Below are 27,482 nucleotides of genomic sequence, written 5' to 3'. Positions count from 1 at the left end.
TTTATTTGCCTCATTTGCACATATTGCAATTAGTTTGCAAGAGTTGCCTCACTTATTAACATGTTTAAGTTTCGTCCAAGTAATATTAAAGAAATGTAACATATAAATCAAATTACATATGCTAAAATTTATAGAATATCTAAATAATGGCTCAAATAGAATTGTTGCATTAGTTGTATTTAGATTTTATTTTGATGTTATTTTGTATATTTTTCCTTTTGCATGTTTTCATGTTAAATGTTTATTGCATTTTCCTTCATTATATATCGTAATGTCACAAAATTATTCATTTAGAATTATTTTGTTAGTTAAACTTTCATTCAAATGTTTCACCTGGAATACTAAAATTAATGGAACAGGATGTATATTTTAATATAAAATAACATGCCAAACATAAATATCTAAAAGCTACTTCTTTGAATATGCAATTATCTTTAACATGTGCTTACGTAGTTGTGTACATATTGGGCCATCCACTCATATCTTTAGCAATACATTCTGCTCTTCAATTTTGTGGTGAGTTAGACAATAATTACGAAGCAAAATTGTTTTAAAAATCTGTAAGGCTAAAAATTTAATCATAAATAAATTAAAATTCAATTGCAGAAAGAATTTTTGGTTACACTTTCTAAATGACACACTTATAAATGGCTTTATATGAATTATGTTTAGTCTCTTGAAGATGTTGTTGAAATAAGAAAGTCTTCAAAAACACAATTCTCATTATAATACATAATGTAATCCAAATTTAATATTGTAAGGATTCCTGTTAAATAAATTTACCAATTTACATGTGTAGTGTATGTCACTTTCCATTATCATAGTTCCAAATATGGCACATAGTTATGATTTAGGGAAGCATGTTTATATGTAAACCATTTCATTTTATTTTTGTTATACTGAGAAATGTTTTATTAAAGAATATTAATAAAATATACCTTAGACCTGTGTTTATGTTGTAAACATCTAATTTTAAATATATCTCAAGAGATTTAATGACAGGATAATCTAATTGTGATAAACTACATCTTGTATACATAATTTAATTTCAAACGAAGAATGAATTTTCTGGATGTACATTTTATTTCTTAATTGGGGTTGTATGTTGTGTAACATATGCATTTAATATTGTGCTATCAAAGATCATGTTTACTTAATTGTGTAGCATACTTAAATTTTTAAAAAATAAAACAAAATATATTTTAACATTGAGTTAGCTATATAATATATTTAATGACGGATTGTTGCTATACAGAATCCCAAAGCTTTTTCTAACATTGGCAATTACCTCATAAAACAGTTATGTATGCAAAAATGTTGAGTGTTTTTAAACTGTTAAATGGTAAATGGTGCATTTTGACAATTTAAAAATCTGTGTTTCACACACTGCCAATTTAAAGTGGTACTAAAACCAGTATTCTAAATTGGTCTACATTTTAGATAAAATGATTATATAATATATGATATAACTGTATGGTGATGGATGATTTTATTGCCTTATAGAGGAAACCGATGTTATTTCTTTATGGAGGTTATTCCATTTTATATATCAAACATATTTAACTACATTTAGATGCACTTCTGTCTCCTGCTATTTTGACATATAACTATTCTTCACTCTACAGAAATTTGAACATTCTAAGTAAATTCATTTCATGTGAACATTGTATCTTTTAAGGTTTGCGAATTATGACACAAATCTTCAAGTAACTCATGCAAATAAATCTTCAGATTCCACACTTTTTCAAAATGATGCCTTTGAAAGTTAAAAACAAAATTATTATTCTTCCTCCCTTTAGAATTTCTCTTCGTTCATTATACTGTTTGAGATATGACTTTGCCATGGTAGCAATTATCATATTTCATTTGTGAAATGTATTCTCTTTATTATTGTTAATATTATTTTAGAATTATTATTAAATGGATTCATTCATTTATTCTTTCTTTTGATGAATATTTCTTGAGCATCTACTGTGTACAAGGCACTGTTCTAGATATTAGGTAATTCAGCAATGAATAGAATATACAAAAATCTCAATCTTTAGGGAGCTTGCATTCTAGTATGAGGAAGAAAGAATATGAACACAAAATATACATAAAACATAGACACTAGTTAGTAAAATATCTGGTTGAAGTATATATCTGGTTGGACTATGGTTGTTAAATAAATTGGTTTTTCAATGCTTTTTTCTAATATTCCACCAAGTTCTGCATTCAGGTTAAGAGGATAGTACTGAATCGCTACCACCATTAGCCAGAAGTGGAGTTCTATTACTGAAGATTTTTAAGACTGGATGTTAGCAAATCCTGGGTCTAAAGGCTAACAAAGATCAGTTCTAACTCAAATTTTGTCAGGAACTGTATTTATCCTCTGATGTCTTCAAGAAAATCAGTGTCAGGAACTGGTCTATAAGTCTTGAGGATTAGTTATAGAAGCAACTTAGATACATTGTTAAGAATTATCCCAGAGTTATTGACCCAAACACATGAGATTATTTGGGATCAATTGTAATAACTTCAATGATAGAATATAATAGCTCCTCAGTTTACTCCTTGGAATAAGGTCAGAACATTGAGATTTGAGATAGAGTACATACACATTCTAATATTTTTCATGCTTTTAGATTGCATTTTGCAGCAAATATTTACAATTAAATAGTTTCCTCTTCAAACTAAAACTGAAAGCTGGGAAATTATGATACAGTTATGAAAAGTTTTAAAGTGTTAGTTTTTTATCCACCCTGATTTTCTACTTCCTTTCTAAAGTAGAAGATACAGTTAAACTCCCTAGGTGAATAATATGATCAGGTCATTGTTTTTATAGTAAGCACATGGGCCCTTCAAATGTCTGATTTATCATGAGGTTAATTACTAAATGTTAGTATTGTAAACATAGTTATTGCTTAATCGTGTGATTAAAGAAAAATCTTACTAAATATTAGCTTAGTAGATGTTACTGGTCAATTTGCATAACCAACATGAATTTAGGGAGATTGTAATCTTCACAATATAACTTGGATAAATATTCAGTAGCAGCTTCTTTCTGACTGATGCTTTAGAATATATTAAAGGCCTTTAAAATTATCTGATAATTGCCATACCTCATTTACCCTTGGCTCCCTGAAAATACAACCATCATTTGAGTTTCCAAACCAAATTAAACCAAGCTTCAATTTTAATGACAATGTAGGCTGGCAGAACCTGTAGCAGACATGTTTCCCTTTGCTGCTTATGAATGAGAGGACCCCCGTGTTTGACGTCCTTTTGTGGCTGAAAGCAGAAATCAGAATTACTAATCTTACCACTCACCTGCCTATAACACAAGAGGGGAAAAAGAAAAAGAAAAAGAAGGCAGAGCATACTCAAATGACATTATGGGATAAAGCTATTTTCCTCTTGCAGAATGGTTCAACTATTCCTATGTATTTTTGTCTACAATATCTAATTATACACTGTGGACAGAAGTTTGAGATGCAGTTTATTGAGAAGGCAAGGATATGAAAATATACCACTCATTGGCTTTAAAAAATACTCAGAAGTTTTCTAACCAGGACCTGACGATTATTCCTAATTAGTAGCTGTACTTCCAACACTCAGTATTTTTTTTCTTGTTAAGCATTTTAGATGTCAAGAGCCTTTTAAATATATCTTCAGTTTCATACTTCTATTATAAGAAAGACAAACTACTTTCTTTCATTATGTAAGAATTATGTACTACCACATACAATCTTTTAAAAAGGTTTAAGCGAGAGAAAAAGAAAACCCTAATTCAGCTCCTTTAAAAATCTATTTTTAAATTACAGTGAAACCTTAATAAGTTAAGAATGTAGAGAAATATATACTGTGAAACACTTATGAGATATTTGGGAATTCTTAACCATTTATTAAAGCTACTTTTGTATGCGTAAAAGTTCCATGCTATTAGTTAATTCTCAATCCTTTCTAAATATAGTGATTAATTTTAATTAACTGAGAATTGGTTAATCTCAAATTTTACTTTAAAATAGTGAAGTATATTACCCAACTTCCAAAAACAACCCACCGGAGCCTAATGCATATATAGCTCACGGCGTTGAATATTTTATCATGTTGGCTGCTTTCTGGCAAGTGAGGTTAAGATAGACATCTGCATAGAATAGTTATTCAGGGTTTTATTTTTTTAATCATTTTGTTTTAATTTTGGCTTTGATTTTAAATTCTCCTTCACTTGCTTATCTTAAAATAGAAATTTTTGATGTTTTTCCCAGAAATTATGAACAGATATGGCACAGACTCTTCAAAGCATACTTTTGAGAAAAGTGTGGTTACACGGTTACCCATTCTGTCAAAATTTGTCACTTGCCAGGCATTTGTTGCTAATATTCATCTGTAGATAAAGAACAAAGATTGGTTCAGGACTCCATGAAGGGTTTACTATTTCACCTTTTCTCCCCTAATGTGTCACAGTGAAAATGTGGTATATTTGTGTGTGATACCTATTCAGAGGTTGATTGATACGAAGCAATCATTGGATCTGGTTACTTCACATTTTAGGGGCGTGTTTGTGTTTTGCCTCTTCGTGTTGGTTATCCTTAAGGTAATAGAAGGGAATATAATTTATTAAACTTATCAGAAAAAAATAAACACAATTTAAAAGAAAAAGTTAGCATCTAGTGCTACTGTGTCCCACAGGTTCTTCTACATTGACCCACACTACCTCCACTGGTGAGTTAGAGGAGCATAACAGGACTACCACTGGTGCTATTGCTGTTGCTAGCACACCTGCAGATGTTACTGTATCCAGTGTTACAGCTGTCACCATCCATAGACTTTCTGAGGAACAGCGAGTGCAAGTTTCGAGTCTCAGAAATTCAGGTCTGGACCCCAACACATCCAAGGACGGGCTCTCTCCTCATCAAGCAGATACACAAAGTACAAGGAGAAGACCACGAAATGCTGAACAGATAGAAAGAACTAAAGAGCTTGCAGTTGTTACTCATAGAGGTATTGGATGTTATTTTACTTGTGCCCGTTTAGTTACAGCCAAAGCTATATTTTGGTAACGATTCGAATTGGAGAATGAGCTGAAAGAGAGCCAGGATGTAGGACGCCAAAGGAAAAAGCTTAGCTGCAAAATATAGATTGTTATAGCCAAACCCTGAATAATTTGAAAACACAGAAATTAAAAAATACAAATCAGAGGGAAATGCAAATACTGGGCGGGGGTGGGGGTAAATGTAGAAAGGAAAGAATGCATAAAAAGGATAATAAAAACAAGTACTAAATATCTATTGCATATTATGTGCCAGGTATGATGTTGAGATTACTTGAAAATAGAGTAGCCAGTTTCTATCAATAAGTGTACATATTTACACATTGATGATTTGTCCTATGTCGTAATTTTCAGCATTTGCATGAAATCTTAATGTTACACAGATGCTAATTAACAATTAAGACAATAGATAATATGGGCAAAATGGAAACATTCTGTCTGGTGATTATTTTACACAGCTGGCTCTTTTATTGATAAAGTAACTATAGCCTGATCTATATGATTGTATTGAGATTTCTCATTTTGAAAAGGTAACAGCTATTCATTGAGATTACGGCTCTATATTTAAATATCCTTTTGCTTTCTAATCTTTTGTAGAAAAACATTGCCACAAAGCCAAATCATATATTGGTAATTTTCTAGTTGATTAATATAAGCCTACCTTTTACAAAACTATGAAGCATAGCAAGCATATTTTTTGTTTCTTGGTAGCAAGTTTCACCGAGCAGTTTGTGGAAAAAAAATCAATGTAGTGTCAAAAAGTAAAGGGATTTCATTTATGTCAATATATGCATCAGTGGAAATATTAATTAATTGAACATGTTTCAAGTACAAAATACCTACTCCAACTCTATTTCCAACTCATCATCATATATTCTCCAAACTGGTTATGGTTGATGTAGTGTGGGTAGGCATGGTTTATACAGAACATGATATAAGTAATGGAAAGCATTCTGTGCTTAATATACATTAAGAACAAAAATCAAGACATCTTATATAGCTGATTGAAAATCATATAGAAATATTTCAAAAGCTCATTACCATCAAAATTCATACTGAATGTACTTTTATTCTCCTTAATAAGCATCATAAACTGAATTCTTAACATGTAGTAGTCTCCTGTAAAGTATTAAATCAGTATCACCTTGCTTCTCGATTCACTTCCTTACCATGAGTATTTCCCCAGTGAAGAATGTAAGAGTCATGATAAAATTGATAATTTGTTTTACCAAATAGATACTTTTTCTTAGTAGCAGGAAATAAAAAAAGTGTAAATATTATTAAAATATTAAGGTAAAAACCCTTCCATTTAGTTTTTTCACTCTCTTTGGAAAATTTAATGAGCTAGAATTGACAAACTACTCTGATCATTTTACCACCTATTGAATGAAAGATGGGTAATTCTCAAGCATAAGTTTGTTATATAAATCAACTAATAAACAAACACTACTTTAGCCAAAGTTGCCATCAAGTGATGCGAGAAGCTCAGGTTACAAATTAGTATTTTAGAGAACTGGGAAAAATAATTCAGATTGAAATGAGAATAAAGAGTAGTCAGTTATTAAATTCAATAACGTGATTTGAAAATTAATCTAAACTTCTGAGCTACATTCAAGTACATTTTAATTAAGCATATTACTTCCTTGGCAAATTCCAAATCAGTGCTCAAATTCTCTTTTAGACAATAATTATTTTAGAGCTAATACATGTTTCATCCTCCCCCATATTCTTTCTGAAATAGTGTTTCTGTAGGTAGTAGCCATTGAGTAGTGCCATCTACTTTGGAATTAAATATTCGTCAGTTATTTTGGTTTAAATCATGTGTATGGAAAACATTCTGAGTGTTACACTTATCATTTATTTCAGTCACTTAAATTATTATATGTTTATCAAATCTCTATTTTAATTAGAATTAGTCCTTCTGACTCTTCCTCAATAATCTAGTGTTTTAGCGATTTCAGATAGCTAGTTATATTTGAGACTCGAGCTTTTTAACATTTTGGGTTAAAAAATGTAAATATTAGAAATAAAAGAGAACTATCACCCTATGCCTATCGATATTTTTGAAAACCCTCAATATTTAGCTGCTTTACAGACGTAAAATAGACTTCAAAAACCTAACTCTTAGCAGGGCCAAATTTCCAGATTGGAATTGGCTAACATCAAAGCAGTATTCTTTTTAAATAGATAGATAGATAGATAGATAGATAGATAGATAGATAGATAGATAGATAGAATGCTAACAAGGAGGAGAGGGGCAGAGGAAGAGAGAGAGAATCTTAAGCAGGCTCCACCCTCAGCACAGAGCCCGCAGGGCTCAGTCTCATAACCGTGAGATAATGACCTGAGCTGAAATCAAGAGTCAGACGTTCAACCAACTGTGCCTCCCAGGTGCCCCAGAGCATTATTCTTTCATTAAAAATAATTCTGCCTCACCAGACATTCCTGGAACACCTACTGAGTACCATGCTCTGTTCTAGGAAGGAATGATAAATAAGCTATGACCCTTTTCTTCAAGAGACTGGCATAGAGTGGAAGATACAGAGAAACCCATAAGGTAGTAGAAGGAAAGTTTTGTAAAGCTCATAGCGATTCAAGTAGTTATGGGGTTTATGCAGACAGTGAGTCATTTCGTTGACATTTTAAATGAGTCTGTAAACATAATGCAAACTAAATCCTTAATTTTCCTAGATATGTTAGAGAAAACAAGTTAGGTTTCATTCTTCTATTCCATTCTCTGCAGTGTACTCAGAATTACCTTTTAAAAGCTCCTCAACAACCTTAGTAATAAAACAAAGTTTTGGTGGTGTCCTACAGAAAATTTCATGGTCTGGCTTTTGTCTCTATCTCCATATCCATCCTGTGTGACTCTCACAGTTACTCTATTTTTTTTTTTTTTTAGCCAAACATAAATACTGTTAGTGTCAAACACACCATGTTCTTTACTCCTTGAAGCCACGTTGATGAACCATTCCTTTCATTTTGCAACCAGATCATTCTAATTCCCTTTAGAAATTTTAACTTAAATTGTCACCTCCAGGAAAGTTAGGATTTTTTTTCTGTTATAACTCAGCATTGTACTCTGTACTTTTCTTGTATTTGTAATCACCAGCCCTATGACTTGTCCTGTAAAATTTACCTCTGTGAAGTAAGGAGTGAGTGGGTCTGGTTCATGCTAAATTCCCAGTGCCTAGAGCAGCTTCTGAACCATAGATGAATTTAAATACTATTTGCTAAATTAATGAATATTTAAAATCTGACCAGCTAAAGCATTTGCCTAAATTTTTTAGAAAACTTAAAACTATGTTTTACAATATATTCATATATCTATACATTTTAGTATTAAAATAAAGATAACTACTTCATTTTGTCATAGTTCTAAAAATACTAGTGTTTTTAATTCCTAAAAGGCAATGATATTCTCATGAATTCAACCAATAAATTGCTTTTATACCACTTCAAATTTCACAACATGAAACTAGGTATAAATGCCTTGTTTATAGACCTTATCCAATTATAAAGACAAAGGGATTTTACAGTTAAACACAAGAAAGCTATAAAGTCAACAAATATCACATGAATAAATGTTAATGTTATACCATGGATATTATTTTGCTGAAAGTTATTACCATTTAAATCCTATATATGATAGCTTGTGATAGCATAGGTTCTTTTGAGGTATACAGTCCATACTAGTTTATGCTATATGATAATTTAATATTTTTCATAATTTTTCTTTATTCACAATTACATTTTCATTTTATGTCTTCTTAAAAATTTTTATGTACTTATTTTGAGAGAGAGAGAGAGCACTGGAGGAGGTGAGGGTAGAGAAAGAGAGAGAGAGAGAGAGAGAGAGAGAGAGAGGATGAATCCCAAGCCGGCTAAACACTGTCAGTGCAGAGCTCAATGCAGGGCTCAGTCCCACTGACCGTGAGATCATGACCTGACCTGAAATCAAGAGCCAGATGCTTAGTCAACTGAGCAACCCAGGCGTCCCTTTATGATATCTTTTGATGATTAGTAGCTCCTAAGTTATCTATTTTCAATAATCTGAGGCAATTAAAATATGTACTGTTTGCATCAATATCACTATAAATGCAAAGAAGGCATGGACATTGAAATTGCACATAGTATTTGGTATTTAGTACATTTGTGTGTGGCCTCAAAATCTATGTATTAACTTATGATAAATCAGCATAGCTAGTTACTTTATTATAAGTAACATGAACAATTAATAATTAGATACAAACTTAGAAAGTTTATTAAAAATATTTTCAATTGCCGATACAGTACTATTCCAATTAGTTTTCCTATTACACTATAGTTAAAATATCAGTAATTTAATTTCAATTATGTTCTTAATTTTTTTTAACTTTCTACTTGTTCTCAGTAAAAGAAAATACTTTCCAATTTTCTCTGTTTAAAAAGAGTCTCTTGACACTGAAATAAAAAGTAAAAAACAGAATACTAATAAACAATGTTGGTTTAGATCATCTTGAAACTGTTATGAATACTACAGTTTCCTGTAGTATTAGCATCCAATAGTTCTGAGAAGGAGAATTGAGTTTTAACTGACTGGATTTTAGTCCACTTTTGCCACCTACTATGTGTGAGACCCTGTGCAGGTCACATGAACTATCTGAGCTCAATTTCCATATATTTGTAAAAGAGTATGATAGTATTACATTAGGGTTTTTGTGAAGATTAAACATGGTATTGGATGGAAATGCTAAAATAAACTAAGGTATTTTCTCCCAGTGAAGAGGTAAAGCCAAACTGCCCACCATCGCAAGTTAGTTCTGAGGTCAGACAATGAGAATGAGTGGACACTTGCCCCTTGTTAGCTATCGTATCTTGCCTTGAGTAATAACCTCAACTCTCCAAGCTCAACTTCTTAGTAATGGAGAATACCTGCATCATAGGTAGCTTTGTGAAAAAATTTAGCACAGTTGCTGAGGTATGTTCAACACATACAAATTGCTGTTATTTTTATTATTATTCACCAACTATGTTTTAACTCTTGCTATGTGCATGACATTGGACTGGATAGTAAGGGTATAACAATGAAGGATGCAGACTATACCATCAGGTAGTCTATATAACTTAAAAAAATAATAATTATGGGTTTGTAATTTGTACAAATTTTGGTGAGAAACACTATCAGAACAATATTTTTGATATTCTATGAAGGAGTGAAAATAACTACCTCTGAATGTAGAAAGTCAAGGAAGCCTGCACAGGGGATATTTGAACTAGTTCTTGAAATAGGAATAAAAGTTTCAAACTAATCAATTGTGTTTATATCACAAAGATGCATTGAAAATGCTTTTCATAGATACTTGTGCTAAGTAGAAATATCATGAATCTATACCAAAATAAAGGAAGTATTCAACTATACTTGATGGAGGTTTACATTCATAGGAATAATTTAAAACAATTGATAATTTTAGTTTAAAAATGTCTAGATGTTTAAAAGTCAATAATCTAATAATATCTAGTGATATTTTAAATTTCACCAGAATATTTTTGCCTTAAGTATAAGCTCTTTTGAAATCATTTATTAATATTTACTTAAAGCACCTTTTACAATAATCCTTAAACCCTATAGTTAAATTATATAGCCCTAAGAGATTTCAACTCAAAATTGACTTAAAGTAGCAGGACCTATGTGATAATATAATTAAAACAGTAGCAAGGAGAGTATCCTGTACTTCTAGAATTATATATTCTAGAATTATCTGGGATATTTTGGATTCATATAATACAACATCAATATTTTGTAGAGAAAATTGTGGTCTGCAAGAGGATGTATGAAAAGCTAGTTCATGTTGCTAGAGTAGTATTCATTCATTCTTTCATTTATTTAACATTTATAAGGGCCTAATGTATGCACAGCTTTGTATTAGATGATATTAAGGTTAAAGTAATATACATGATAAGCACAATTGGTTTTTCTTCCTCAAGAAATTTATAGTCACACCATTTAAAAATAGTCATTAAAATGTGTTTTGTTTCACATGATTTAATTTAATATTTTTTCTTTTATATTGATATTGGAGGGTATTCCTTTGTTTTTTAAAATGCATAGGCAAGTTTTGCCAGCTGTTAATGATCAGCCTTGGTAGTTGTTGTTTTCAAGTATAAAATGTAGATATTTTCTTCTGGAAGAGTTACCATATATCTGTATATAATTATAGGCTCTCTTTTATTGTTCTTCCTAGTGGAATATTAACTTAGATGATTATAACATGTTGTTGAGTCAAATGTGTTATGAGCATTTTATAGCCATTGCTGCTGTTTATGTTGACATAGTGTAGCCAGTTCTTCCAAAGTATGTTTGATCGTATGTTTAATCATGTCAATAGGATCAAACAGAGCTCTAGTTTGGTTTATAAAGTAATATGAAATTATGTTTAACTAAAATTGAATATGATGTAGACTCCCCCCCTTCATAACAGCCGCCTAAAAGAAAGCCTGTTTTAATCATAAGTTTTTGATCTGAACACTTTTTTTAAAATTATTTTCACCTTTAAGGTAAGAATGATTAATTCAGAATAAAACTTAATTTTAGGTCAGCAGTTTTAATCTAAACAAAAGCATTATTACTTTTTTCAAGGTAGCTTATCTCAGATTTACATTGCTTAACAAAAAAGGGAAAACAGACTATAAGAAAAACTGAAATTTCTAGTTTATTTCAGATATCAAATTTTGTGATATGTAACAACATTGTTCAAAAAAAACCCCAAACTGTACTATGACAAAAACTTTATTGTATTAAAGTAGTAGTTCTTGAGTGCCTACTATGTGCCTTCCATTAATAGGTATTTGGCCACACATAGAATTTTGAGTATTTTCAACAGCTTACAAGCAACTAATACTGTTTTCAGATTTTCTATTAATAGTCTTAGTATAGATCTGCAAATATAAAACAATTTTGTAATCTTCATAAACAATAGCCATTGAAGACATTAATTTATAGATGGGTTCTTAGATCTTTATGGATACTGATACATGTCCGTCAAATAATAGGGTTTTATTGAACATATTATCTCTTTGTTAAGCATGTGATAAATTCAAAAGAAGTATAATATGGTGTTTATTTTAAAGGAAAAGTTGTAGGGATAAAACTGCAGAGAAAAATTCTCTGTCCTGTCTCAGAGAATTGCTACAGGATGAGGATGATAGGTGAGTGTGTTTGAGTTATAGCTGTCTTCCAAAGTGTGATGTGTTGTTATATGTAAGAGAGATAAAATTTGTTCATAGATTGTAGAACTTGGTGTATGGAACCGTAGGGAGATCCACAGTAGTTTATTATAAAGAAGACTTCCAACATTGAGTTTTGTTCAAATATAGATTGTGTGCTTCAGGAAGCAGTAAATTACCAAATCACTAATAAAATATTCAGGAATACTTTTTAAATTTTTTAAATATTTATTTATTATTTAGAGACAGACACAGAGCATGAGCAGGGTAGGGGTAGAGAGAGGGGAGACACAGAATCTGAAGTAGGCTCCAGGCTCTGAGCTGTCAGGACAGAGCCCGACGCGGAGCTCGAACTCACGAACTATGAGATCATGACCTGAGCTGAAGTCGGTTGCACAACCAACTGAGCCACCCAGGTGCCCCTATATTCAAGAATACTTGATGGACAAATTAGGTACTTAGTAAACATTTAAGCATCAAAGAGTATATTGATAATATGATTCTTACTGTCCCTTCTAATCCTGTCTATAACTATCCAGATATATATTATTTAAATGTATTTATCATCATCTTCTATTTCCTCTTGATGTTTGAGTTGAAATGGACTTATCCTTCTCATTATCTGACTGTATAGCCAATGTTAAAATAAGCATAGATGTAGCAAGCACTCATAACAAGGAATTTGGAGATTGGCTCTCCCCTTATTTCAATAGATAAGGGATCGGCCACATGTACATTTCTCCCAGAGCTCAATGCCTACATATATGCCTTGAATTCTAAAACCTCTCCACTTGAGGATCTAATTCTAGCTTTTTAGTCTGTGTTTAAGATGACAGGGTTACTTTCTTCAGTATCTCATTTTCTTTTTTCTTTTTGTTTTCTTTTTCTCTCCTCTCCTCTCCTCTCCTCTCCTCTCCTCTCCTCTCCTCTCCTCTCCTCTCCTCTCCTCTCCTCTCCTCTGCTCTCCTCCCTTCCTTTTTGTATTTTCTTTCTGTCTTTATTTTTCCTTTCCTTTCTTTCTTCCAATCTATTTCTTTTCTCACTTCTTTTCTTTAACAACAAACCAACCAACCTTCCTCCCCTCCCCTGCCAATCTTCCTCTTTCCCTTCCCTTCCCTTCCCTTCCCTTCCCTTCCCTTCCTTATGTTTCTTTCTTCAACAAATGTTTACTAGGTTACTTACACATCAGACTTTCTTCCAGTTCTTGAGTAAACAACATTGAACAAAACTGAGTAGACCGTGCTTCATTGAGTTTATATTCAAGTGAGAAGAAAAAGAGAACAAGCAAATAAACAAAAACCTGATGGTAGCAAGGACTGTGCTGAATATTAAAACAGACTGTGTGATATATGGGTGACTACCTTTGTTTGGAAGGACAGGAAGGCCTCTTTGAGGAGGTAAAATTTAAACTGAGACCTAAACATGGAAGAAGGCAGCTATGCTAAGATGGAGTAGAGAGCATATCAGATAAAGAAAATAGCCAGAAGGAGTTTGAATTTTACTTGAGAAAAGGAAAGCCCAGTGTGCTGCTGTTCAGTGGACAAGGAGGAGATGGATGGAAATGAGGTGGGAAATTGGTGGAAACCACAGATCATGTAGGCTCAGGGACCCAGATAGAGAATTTTATATTAATAGAAATGAGACAGGAGCCGTTGGTGGTCTTTAGCAGGGTCTTTAGCAGTGATATTGTCTAATGTATGTTTCTTTCAGATGTTATTTCAATAAGAAATTAAAAAAAAATTAAACAGGAGCAGGCAGATAGATTAGTAATATATGCAAAGTTGCAAATAACAGTTGATAGAGACAGGGAGACTAAGTTGTAGACTATGGATCTCAAACTTCCCTGTGGATACAAATCACCTGGCAGTCTTGTTCAAGTGCAGATTGTGATTTGGTGGGATTGGGTGGGATCTGAGATTCTGCACTTCTAAGGGGACTACAGGTTATGTTGATGTGCTGAATAGCAAGGATTTACATGAGGATGATTAAGATGGAGAGAGCAACACATACCAATCAGTACCTGTTCTCTGTCCACTCTTCAAGATATCTTCTCCACTTGACATGTTTCCAACATTGATAAGCTATCTCAGATGATATAGGAAAAGCCCAATTTTAATGCTGTAAGAATGCTTTTAATGGGGGGAAATTCATGAGTGGAGAGAATATTTTAGGGCAGATGGGTTTTCTGGATCAACTTGATGACAATCATTAACTCTGTCAATTCTTACAATGATTGAGCCGATCATATTAGTTATGATTTCACTGGAAAGATCAATAAACGTATGGATAAATGATGAAAGCATTTCCATGTCAAAGTTTAACTCATTTATTACTTTTAATTTTTGTCCTAAATTTTATACCTTGACAAGATATTTTAAAATGCATTATTAATAACAGAAAAACCATAAAGTTTAGTTTCCCTTTACTTACCATTTTTCATCTCTGAAAGACTAACTGATAGATGGAAGCCAAACAGTGAAAAGAAGGATATAAAATTTGATTACCAAATCAAAAATTGTCATGAGTGAATACTGAATAATTAAGCATTCTTCTGTTTTAATAAATGGCAAAATTGCATTTCTCCGCTTGAATTCCCAGGTCCTTCATGAAACTAAGTGATGTATTGATTTCCATGAATGTTTAACGTAAATAATAACAGAATAGAGAGTTTATAACTTTTTAAAAATTATCTGGTTACATATGATCCTAGTAAGACGCTTTCATGTATTATATTCATTATTATATTCATTATTGTTTTTTTTCTTTTATGGAAGTACTTTGATATTGGTCAAGTAGGTGTACATGTTTAACATATAGGGAATTACTAACATTTAGGTTAGTGTACTACATATAAATATTGACTATTGCATGCTTTATCAATAGCTTGTCATTTTTTTCATTGTTCTCTTGAATTTTTCCTAATTATATTATTTTGTGGAAAGTTTTTTTCAGTATTGATGTTGGTAGCAATTTAAAAATCCATGTCTAGAAATGTACCAATCTATTATTTAAATACATAATTATTTATTGAATATCATCCTCATTTTCTATTCCATCACCACATTTCATTACATTTGTAAAAGTGTCAAAACTATGTCATTCATACCAGTAAATATATTTTTATATTTCTAATTATTTTATATTTTAAGTTGCTCTTAGAGAGAAAGAAGAGAAAAAACAAAATGTTAGAATTTACTTGATAACAGGTTTATGTATTTTAAAAAGGTGTTAGATAAAAATACCCTGAATGCCTGAGGACCTTTATGACAATATGAAACAATGAAAATTTTTGTTTTCCACAAATGACAAATTTGCAAGTAACCATTTTAACATTTTTATCCAATGCTACTCCTCAAGCCATGATTTTGAGTTATTCCTTCGCAGAGATTGTAAGATTTTCTGATGACCCTGTGTTTTTATATTCCTTTGAGCATATCTTAGGAGGCATTTTTCTTTCCATGTTAATTGGAACTATCACCTCAAAACAATGGTCTTCAGAAATGCTATTTTTTTTCAGATTTCAACCCCATTGTTATGCTCACCAGTAATCGTTAATCACATATCTTGGTAGATTATTATTTATAACATACTATTTCTCACTTTTATAGAATGGGCAAACGAAGGTAGATGATATGGCCTACACTGGTTAAAAAGGAAGGCTTAACTTTAAAGACTGAAGATGAAAATGGTTTGTGTGTAACTGATTTCCCCAAATGGTTACAAGAGTTCATTATTTTATCTGTGAATGATGGTCACAGTAAATTTGACGGTTGTGACTTAAAAAAAAAAATATTAATGTTTATTCTTGAGGAAGAGAGAGAGAGACAGAGCGTGAGTGGGGTGAGTGGGGGAGGGGCAGAGAGAGAGGGAGACACAGAATCCTAAGCAGGCTCCAGGCTCTGAGTTGTCAGCACAGAGCCTGACATGGGACTTGAACCCACAAACTGGGAGATCATGACCTGAGCCAAAGTCAGACACTCAACCAACTGAGCCACCCAGGCACCCCAAGATGTTTGTGACTTTTAAATCTTCTCCCTCATTACAATATTTTGAAGGGGCTAGACTTTCTATTTGTGCTCAAAGTTGGTGCCAAAGTGAACTCCTCTGTCTTTTGGAGTATGAAGAAATGGTCCTATGTTAGAGACATTTTTATCTTGTTCAGAATTATTTCAGGGCATTTTCACCCACTTTTGCAACAAGCTGCTTCCCTTGCATGTAGTTTTCTAGAGCATATGGCGGCCCTGCTGTGCACAGAGTGAAATCACACAATTAAGTTTTACAATTTTAGGAAGAGCAGAACCTTCATATATGGCAGAACAGCATGGTATTAGGTTTGGGGTGCATTGCATAGAATATTTTTCTCTTCACAATTACATCATTTGTATTCTAAATCATGGACTATTGCTTTTCAGTGTTGATGCTTGATTTTTCTTTGTTTAAAATATTCTTCAGATGGCATTTCTTTTTCAATCCAAATGGTATTAAAGTGACAAATTTCTAGATTGATTTTTATCTAGATCTCAGAGAGGTTAGAAATTCTTCATTTATAAGGCATGCATTAAGAAAAAAAAAGTTTATCAACTCTCCTGAACTTTCCATTAGAAAGGAATTCAGCCAAAGATGGTTTTTTCTAAAAAGATGACATGATGATTTGAATCTCATATAGCAGTTGGCTTGTGCTACACCTTTTTTATTCATCTTTTCACATCTTTAAAATAAAGTATTAAGAGCCTTCAAGCCATAGAATTAAACTTGGCGCTCTCAGTAAATAATCAATATCTTTATTCAATTTTAAGTTAATGAATCCAGTTCTACTTTATATTAAAGTAAAACATACTTAAAGTAAGATATTCTTGACCACTTAAGTATTTTATTATATGCTTTGCATTAAAAAATAAATGAGGATAGGATGCACTCTCCCCATCTATTGTGGTTTTCTGGGATATACACTTGAGAGTTCTGATTTAATATATGGAATGGTGTTATTCATAGTGAGTGGTGGTATAGATGCTAGGACTAATGTATCAGAGTCAAATGAATGAACGTTTTGAACTAACATATGTATGACCTTGGGCAATCTGCTTAGTGCTTCTCCATTTTTAACACCTGTGGAAAGGAGGAAAAGAATCCCATTTTAAGTGGATATTTTGGGGTTTAAAAAACAGTAGGCATAGAGTGTCTGTGCTTTAGATATACAAGCAATAAATGACACTGCCCACTTCTGGAGCCTGTATAGGAAGAAAATATGCTCTAATACGATAAAAAATTTATAAGGTAAAAATAGGTGAACAAATTAAGCAAATAATTGGCACAGAGTTTTAAATTTCTTAGGTTATTTCCTTAGAAATAAATATATATGGTTCAATGGAATATTGATAGAGAATTATGGAAACAGCTAATATATACAGCTCTATTTAACACTATTCATACTGATGTCATATATAAATTATGCCAAAGCAATGTGTAGCATTCAGTTCATCTTGTGTTTCTATTTACCTCATATATTTTTGTTTGCCAGTTTACCCTTAATTCAGTTACTCTCTAACTTCAGTACAGCCAACACACTTACCTTTTTATCTACCTTATCCTTGTGAATTCTCTGTGCTTCTTGAGCAGATAATTGCTAGAAGAGAGTAGATGTGTGATCTAGATCTTTAAAAAAATTCCCTAGAAATTAAGTAAGCAACTAATGGTAGAGTTATGAGCAACAGCCACTCATATTTTTACTCAAATGTTACCTTTTGAAGTGTAAGAGTGGTTATAAACATGGTACGCGATGGTTGAGAGAACTCTCTCATGATTTCCGTGTACCAGTGGTGTATCCATCAGAGTCCATTGAGAAACAGTGGAACGTGGGATAATTCAAGGAAGGTTTATTTACAAAAGGATTATTTCTAAATGAGTAGATGTGAAGAAACCACAAGGGATAATGCTTTAATACAGAATAGCCATGGTTAGGCTTCATTGCTGACCCACTGGGATGACTGGAGGGAGATGTTGGACAGAGAGATACATATATCAGACTAGTATTAAACAAAAAACTAGTGACCTTCAGTTAAGGATCCTAGTCAACTCCAATCAAATTAATGGTGAGAGACCCTGCAGAATAAACCTGATCTAACTTTCCTCCGTCCCTCCATCCTGCTGGAATACTCCAGAAGATAAGAGCGTCTGTTGATGCAATCCAATGCGTCACAAAGTTAAACGCGTGTAAGAGTCATCGGGGAATCTTATTAAACCGTAAATTCTAGTTCAGTAGGTCAAAGGTAAGGCTGGGTAATTTGCTTTTGTAATAAGGCTCTAGTTAACGCCAGCACTGCTAGACGATGCCCCAATTTGTGTGGCAGGATGTAGCCTATTCAGATCGATCTTTGGCACAAAAAACAAGGAAGAGGATAGTGCTGGAAAGGCATGTAGATAATATACAACATAGATGGGTGATGACCAGTTATTTGCTTCCTTAACATCATTTCTTTAGCAGAATGACTCTGCACCAAATACAACTCCTCCAGTCCATCTTTGCTTGTTTTAGGCAGATTCCAGGTAGCGATACCAAGGCTTCCAGTAAAGAAGTTAGATAAAATATAATAATCTGAAATCAGAGAAATGAGGAAATATTGTTACTGATTAAAGTAATATTGTTACCGGTTTCAAATACTGGATTTTTTACTTGAAATTATTCACTGCACTAGTGATATTTGTAGTGGAAGAATATATACCACTGCTTCAGTCTGAAGATATTCATTAACTGTGGTCATTATTATTCAAACAGTTGCTTTTTCCCAATTAGTTTCTTATTGGAAGGCATTGTAGTATACATAAGTGATCTGTGCTGTTAAGTGTAAAACAAATATGGGACACAAAATTACTTTATTTTGCATAAGAAAAAGTGTTTTTTTTATAAACCTGCAGATCTATTTATATATATATATATATATATATGTTTTTGTTGATATTATTTGAGAAGTTTTGCCTAATCCTTGTATTTCCTAAGGCATCCCTTCGCAAACCAGGGCTATCCTAACTGTCCCACTAAAAAAAAAAAAAAAAAAAAAAAAGTTATTTTTTTCATGTTAATACTTTTAGTTATATTATCCTTAATAAAATGAATTCATGAAAAGAGAACAGAAATTACAAACAAAGCAACTAGAAAATCATTTCTATTCAAAGAATATATCCAAAAAAAGGGGGGGGCTAGTTAAATGAATGGAGTGGATCTTAATATTTAATTGTAGGACTAAAGATAATAAAAATTTCATTTGAAACTATCAAAAAAAAGATGAAAACAAAGGTTGAGACAGTTTTAAAAGTGTTAAAAATGTCTGTGAACTCACCATTGGTTAGTCTTCTCATATGGTGACTTTTATTATGCCAGTTATAAGAATCCCTAAAGAGAATATAAAAAATTCCACATTTCTTTTATAATGCTGACATTTTTACAGCATACCATAACCGTAAGACCTGTTACGCCAGGCAATGCGGATGCGTCTGCTGGTATCTATTCCAGTGTTTTGGATTCCTGAATTTGTTCCATTTCTGGGAGAGAAGAAAGCCCATATCAAATTTTAGAGTTCTTATCCAGTAATTAGTTGTGTGATTTTCTTCAACCAATTATTTAGTCCATCCAGTGTATCAAGTAAAAAGCAACAAAACTAATTTAAGTCAGAAGACCTGTGAAAATTAGCAAATTGCTTTTATAAAGTACGATGTGTCTTTTCCACTCTGGTCACTCTGTTTAATTTTCCAACTTAAAAAAAATTACACTTTTTTCTCAATCTGAAATGATTGAAAAATAAGATTTCAAATATCTAAGGTCTAGGTTGATCTCATTAAAACTTTTAGACTTATAGCTTAAGATTCTTTTTTTTTTTTTTTGTAAAAGTGAAAATGAAATGGGCCTGTCACAAGGATGCCTTAAATATGCTAAATTAGTATACCTGTGTTTATAAAAACGAGTATGATCATATATCTAGGGATGTGTCTATATATTTTTTATTAAATTTACTCTTTTGGTTAAAGGATGTAGGGAGATACACAACTAACAATTTAAGTTAGAAATCCAGGGAAAGTAGATGATTTAACATAAACATATGTACCTACCATGTCCATACAGTGAAAAAGACATAACACAGAATAGTTATTTATTTATTTTTTTAGAATATTGCAGCCCCGATTGTATTAGCCTCTGAAACTGATTAGTTCTTAGCATTATAACTGGCAATAACAATAATAAAAATAACTAACATTTGTTAAACTCTTGCTATGTTCCAATACTTGAAATTTGTTGTAGAATTTAAGCATAGTGGTACAATATATAATTGTAAATTTTCTTTCAACTAAAAATTGGGCAACACATAAATTTATATTTATACACTTTATATGCAGGATAAAGGGCTAGCCATAAGTTAGCGGAGTAGCAAAAATCAAAGTTTAGGGATTTAGAAAATTGGAGTGTCTGAACCATATTTATTCCTAGTAATTTTAAAAGGGATAATATGGTAGATTTACAGAATAAAATATATATATAGTTTCTTACTAAATTTAATCCAGATCCATCACTTTAAATTTGAGAATAGTTTGAATCTTGCATATGCTTAATACATAAGTCTCTATGAATGAGTTTTTAAGTGCTTTTGAACACACTTAGTTACATCACTGCCTTTTTCATCAAGTGGTGGCCAGTATTATTTCTCTTCTTTTAAATTATTGTGAAGTAAAATCCTTTTTACAAAGATTCATAAGCAACTTACTAATATGTTGCTGAATTTTCTATTATGCCTTTATAGTGTATAATCCAGAAACATGACCTAATTGCAAAATACCTCTAATTTCTATAGAAATATTTATAATGCAAAATTATTTTTGCAGAAATTTGTATCCACTGGTAAGTCTTACATGAAAGATGGTAAAGGAGACACTGCAAGAATACTACCTGGTGTCAGTATAGTGTCCCCATCTTTCTTCTTCCAAGGGTAAAGTGGAAGGAATGACCAATTAGCAGCCATCATGCTAAATAAGTTGACACTAGAGGATTTAGAAAAAAAAGGTATTAAATTTCAATGTTGCATGGAGCCACCATTCACTTTTAAACAAACAATGTATTCTCTTAACGTAGTTTAGTACTTGTATAATCTCTGAATATATTTTGAATTTGGGGATAGAATTGAGAATACATCACTCTTTCCTTCTCCCTTTGGTCCAAATTCTTCACCTAGATAAATGAATGAATCTCTTAAAAATGAAAGAGAAGTTAAACCACTTGTCCCCTGTGTTTTGGGACTAGAACACAGGTCTCCCAACACCTAGCCGCATAGGAGAAATGCCACAAATAAAACACCATTCTTTAACGTTCAGTTGATCTGTGATTAAATTCCTAGCCGATGATTGGTTATATTTCTTAGTACTGATGGAAATGAATCTACTGTCAATAGTGATATGTGTTATATTCTCTAAATCAGACACCCCATACATATTAGGGTGTTTTTTAATGTTTTTATTTATTTTTGCGAGAGAGCAGGGGAGGGGCAGAGAGAGAAGGAGACTAAGAATTTGAAGCAGGCTCCAGGCTCTGAGCTGTCAGCACAGAGCCCACCATGAATCCATGAACCAAGAGATCATGACCTGAGCCAAAGTTGGATGTGTGATGGACTGAGCCACCCAGGCACCCCTTAATAACCAAAATAAAACCCAAAGGAATTTTATTAGTGTAGTTTATTTATTGAGTGTAAAGATAAAAATAGGATTGTAATTATTTCAAGATAAAGAATTAAAATTTTATACCCCATATAGAAACCAAGCAGACAAAGGTATTATCGTACATTTGAAAAGTTAAGATGAAGCAAAAGTAACTCCCCCTTCCCTCCACCCCCACCCCACCAAATCAAGAAGATAAAAATACCTTACTTTCTCAAAAGAGTGCTTTACTTTCTGGAAGCATTGTAATCTGACTTAATCATCAATTTATAATACAGCTACTGACACTTGCAAGATAAATTATTATCAAAATAAACGCTACAAATTTGGATGTTTACAATAATAAACAATATTGCATTGTTTCGTTTTTATTATTGTGTTAGAATATAACCTTGGTAGAAAATGAAAGATAACACTTAATAAGTAATGCAATTGTTGTTTTACTAGAATCCCATAGAAATCTGGAATAGATTTTTCCAATGAAAAACTGTTCTCCATAATACTAAACATGTCTGTTTTTTCTTTTTCAAAGGTAAAAAAGTTCTGCAAAATTGCATATTGTCTATATGTAGCAATGAAATAGAATTTTAAAATATGGTTATAAAATTATAGGTATATGACTTTTGAGATTATGTAGTGAGGAGTTTATTAATTTTCAATTAAGAAATTTGAGGCCAGGAGATGTTTTATGATTGTAAGTTTTAGAAGCATAGTGACAGAACAGTTAAAGATCATCTTTTCCAAACCTCCAACTAATGGTTGAATTCCCTCTATCACATCTGTGTGATATGGTGAATTTTCTAATATTAAACACTGCACCAGCATGAAATCTACTACCTTCCAATTGATTTTCTGCTAGTAATACCACATGTTCTCAGTTTACACTAGTAAAGATTATCTAACATAAAAATAAAGTCATAGGCTGCCTGTTCCAAACACGCACGCGCGCGCGCACGCACACACACACACACACGCACACACACACACACACACACATTAATATTTGAACAAAATCAAATTCTTTATCCATGTATGTGTATATATGGTTAATGTTAATAATAGGCATTGAAATCTAAATTAATGAAATAATTTCAAATAAGTAACTTCAACTGATTAACATGGACGTTACATGAGTTTTAAGAAACATCAATCACCATTTTTAGGTAATTTTTAAAATGCATTTTAGAATTCAAATTGATTTTGAAGATGATAGAACAATAATAGATCTTAAAAATACTGCAGTGTTAATCCCCTACAGTGGTTTATGTAACAAAGATTTACAGACACACAAAATGATTTTTCTTGTGTTCAGAGCTTACAACTTAAAAAAAAAGTGAATTTGATTGTTGCCCTAATATCTTCCTTTCTGCTAGAGTTTGTTTATATTTTAGAATATTTCCATTATGCTTAAGTCAAACCAAACAAGCAATAAATAAAAATGACCAAAAATTGCTTAGCATGTGAAGACAGAAGAAAACAAAGCAAATAGATATTTGTGCACATGTCTACATGTCTTGCATTTAATGACATTTTTAATAAAAGTATTAGAACATACATAGTTATTATGGATTTAAAAATAGCTTTATACATGAAAATACTTCTACTTGAATATTCATTCATTTTTCACTTTCCCCCTTCTCATTTATGATTAATAAAAGAAATACTCTTGACAAAATGTCTTTGGTTAAATGAGCCAGGATTGGCAACACTGCAGGTATTCATTCAATCACACACTCATAGAAGTTCCACGTTTCAGCCTTTGAGAAGCTCAGAGTACAGTGAAAGGAATGGCCACAAACAACATACCATAATTTAACATTTTCTTAACTTGCATAAAAGCCCACAACATATTTTAATATATCTCTATGATAAAATAAATTTTAAGTGCTCATTACTGAAATACACCTGTTGAAAAGATCAGGTCAATTTCATGATAAGTTGTATTTACTTAGAAGCACTCATTGCTTAATGGTATGTTATTATTTCATACATATACCTGGGAATGCATAATAAAATGCACATTTTATGGCATATACTTGAGATTTAACATTTCATCAATATATAATTTAGAAGAGGGTTTTTGCAGTTGGTACTTGAAATATTTGTCCTTTCAGTTTATTTATAAAGTTATATATATATTATATTCTTTTACTTGAAATCATAAAAAAAACAAAGTATGTGTTTGCTGTTTAACTTTAAATTTTTTTGGTGGGTTTAAATTTTCTGTTATTTTCCATTCTTTTTTTCTTCTAAAACGGATATTCTCCTGGCCTTCCATCTTCTGCATCTGTATTACATTGTAATATGTTTTAAAAAGATGGACTGTTTTCTTCAATTTAAAATGAAAAATGAGTTTTTTAAAAAAAATAGTAATAAAGCTAGGACCCTTTAGAACCAGAACACTAGAACTCCTTGGTCTGAGGTGATGCTTTCTTAGATACACATTGTTCCTGACTTCACCCAACCGAATAATCACCTTAAGTACCCCTCATAAACCTTCACACACACACACACACACACACACACACACACACACACACACACTCTACCACTGTAGTTTTCAAAGTTCTTCAGTCCCAGCTACACGTTATAGAAGTGATCTTTTTTCATCCTCTGAACTGTCTTCAATTTTCGCCTCTGGGTTTACAATTGTTTCATTTATTTATCTTTATTTCTCAATGAATTCCAAATTTTGTGTGAAAATTCTCATGAAATCTTCAGACTCACCTGCAGTTGTTGAAGTCAAATGTTATAATGCAGAGGAAGGTAGAGTTAGAATTCCTACTTACAATTCGTGTTTGGATTGGGATTATCCAGAAATATGCCTCAAAACACAAAATGCCCATTTTATTAAGAAGAATTTTAAGAAAGCAGGAAAATTCACAAGTGGGAGAGCTAAATTTAGAGCAGTTGAATACTCCAGTAGAATTAACCTCTGGCTCACCATGGGGATGGAGGTGTAGAAAAGAATTACAACGGAAGCATGACTTGAGAGAGGTGGTTATTTCTTTTTTCTGATAAGAATCTCAGAACTGTCAAATGGCTGAGCTGTCATCTACCCCTAGCTTCTTATTTTAAGAGAAGAGACTGACGTAAAAAGAATCTTGTCCAAAATCACACAACTAATAATTTGATAAGAATCAGGTCTCAAATCTTGCTTTACTGGTCATTTCCTTATTTTTTATAACAGTGTGTATATTTAGTCCATAACTATATATTCCAGTAACTCATCAGACCCTATCTCTACCTTTCTAATTTTGAGGAAATAAATCACCTTAAAATGTTTCAAAACCAATAAAATACTCATGATTTGAACTAAGTGGGTAAAATAGCAGATAGGAATTTGTGAAATGGTTGTTTTAAACCATCTAACCAAAGTCAATTTTCCTTCTTTTCAATCCATGGCATGAACAAAACCTAGTTGCCTGATGTAATAATCCCTAGCCTATAAATCTTATAAAAAGCAATATGTAAAAATTTCTAAATTATAATTGAAGAAGTTAAATATATACCTTGTATTCTTATTCATGCTGTTTTTTTTAAAAAGAATTGATATTTAAATATTAGATCAGGTTGCATAACTTTTTTTTCACGGGTGGGGTTTCAATGAAATAGATTTCCTTTATTTCACTTGGTGTCATTGTTTATGACTTAAAAAGTACATAGAAACTGTAGTGAATCTAGTAATTTATTCTTCTTAAAAGACTAATACTTCTTTTCCTTCATTCAAAATACTTGAAAAAATGTTTTTAAAATATATCAGTTACTTCATTGAATTTATCTTTTAGGTAAATCTAGTCATGTCTATTTTAGTACAATACACAGGAAATATACCAGCCTCCTATGATATTGGCTTTCAATATCATAATATCAAAAACAATAGCAATATTTCAGATGAACTCCAAATAGAGGTAGTTCACGTTTATAAATTTTATAGATTGTGGATGGGCATCAATCATAATGTTAAGGCAATGATTATGAAAGAAAATGGTTATTGGCAGAAATACTATAATATATTTTAAGTTTTTTCAATTATACCATTTTCTTAAATGTATCCTAATATTCCACTTAAGCTAAATTACCTAAAAAATATATTAGTTTAAGAACCAAGTTCATTAAATCTTTCAAACTTTTATAATATCTCAGTATTTTTATTTTCCTAGTTTAATTTTTCCATAAAATTTGATGGATTGAAGTTATAATAAACTGGTAGTATTTTGCTATCCTATAAAAACTTGCATAGTTTTAAAAACCTATCTACCCATATATCCAGGATTTTCCCTATAGAACACTTAAACTCTTTCTGTACTGCTTGGTATTTTACTACTCAGTGATTATATTGCTGTATTTTCTTTTTTTTCTTTCTTTTTTTTTATTTTTTTTATTTTCTTCTGGGTACCCTATGTCAGGCTTAAGAAAGCAGTTTCTTTAACTTGGATAATTCAATGCTAACAAAATTTGTTAACTTGAATTTTATTTTAAAATTGTATATCCTGATACATGTTTTTGTTTGTTTTCTTAACTAGTGAAAAAGGCCATAGATTTTAAATCTAGAGGATTTAAATTGTTTCCAGGGAAAGACAACAGCAACAAGTTTTCTATCTGTGAGTGTACTCCTTTTTTGTTACTTTCTCTAGTGCAAGAGTGAAGTTTGTGGTGTCTGTGTTGTTTGTGTGTGTTCTTTTAAAATGTTTGTGTATTTACCAAATTAACTGTATTAATACCTATATAACATGCATGATTATTATTCAATATTTTCTTGTATTTAAATGTGTATTGAGTTAATGGATTGATGTGGGGAGCTCCCAAGCTGACGCTGTTTCAGACGTAAAAAAATTCTTTGAGCTAGTATGTTGATAGCATTCTAGTTTTGTAATTCTAGGATGTGAGATTAAAAAAAAAAATAGTGATAGTTTTTAAACTGGTGATTTCTTATAAGGATTTTTGTTTGACATAATTATTTTTCTAGGGAAAAAATTTCTTTTAATGGTAATTTTTCATTTAAGAGAAAAATATATCCTCAATTTAAATTAAGTTATCCACACCGTTTAAGTCAACTCTTTTGTAAATTAATTAGTTTACTATAGAATTAACTTTTGCTTTCTCTTGAAAATAACAAGGTGGCCTGAAATACACTTATTTATGTGTTGCCTTATACACAATTTTGCTTAACATTCAGAGATTTAGGGGTGGCTAGGTAGCTCAGTCACTTAAGAGTTGGGCTTTTGACTTCAGCTCAGGTCATGATCTCACAGTTGGTGAGCTCTAGCCCCACATCAGGCTCTGTGTGGAGGGTGCAGAGACTGCTTGGGATTCCTTCTTCCTCTCTTTCTGCCCCTCCCCAACTTGCTTCTCTATCACTCTCTCAAAATAAATAAAAATAAACTTAAAAAAAAATTCATGGATTTATAGATCATCTGAAGTTCATCCTTGAATCTCAAATTAAGAATCACTGAATTAGGGCAATCATATATATTACTATAAACAAAAATTTTTTTGGATTTGTATTATAAATCAATAGCAGTTTGAAAAAATCTTCTACCTTATCATG

The 27,482-nt window shown here is 31.8% G+C and overlaps 1 protein-coding gene across 4 annotated transcripts in view; it reads left to right on the top strand.

Moving 5' to 3' along the window:
* Window positions 1-27,482, top strand: part of CSMD3 (CUB and Sushi multiple domains 3) — a 1,253,459-nt gene that overhangs the window by 494,474 nt on the left and 731,503 nt on the right. For 2 of the 4 annotated variants that reach the window (XM_040494275.1, XM_040494273.1), the window contains exons 7-8: window positions 4,672-4,983; window positions 26,458-26,535. In XM_040494275.1, coding sequence (XP_040350209.1) covers window positions 4,672-4,983; window positions 26,458-26,535 — 390 coding nt within the window. The remainder of the gene's footprint in view (window positions 1-4,671; window positions 4,984-26,457; window positions 26,536-27,482) is intronic. The other 2 variants (XM_040494274.1, XM_040494276.1) reach the window with 2 other exon arrangements.

The sequence above is a fragment of the Herpailurus yagouaroundi genome, unplaced genomic scaffold (assembly GCF_014898765.1).
Source record: "Herpailurus yagouaroundi ecotype Mexico unplaced genomic scaffold, PumYag 186, whole genome shotgun sequence".
NCBI lineage: Eukaryota > Metazoa > Chordata > Mammalia > Carnivora > Felidae > Herpailurus > Herpailurus yagouaroundi.
This window is presented reverse-complemented; position numbering and strand designations above follow the sequence as displayed.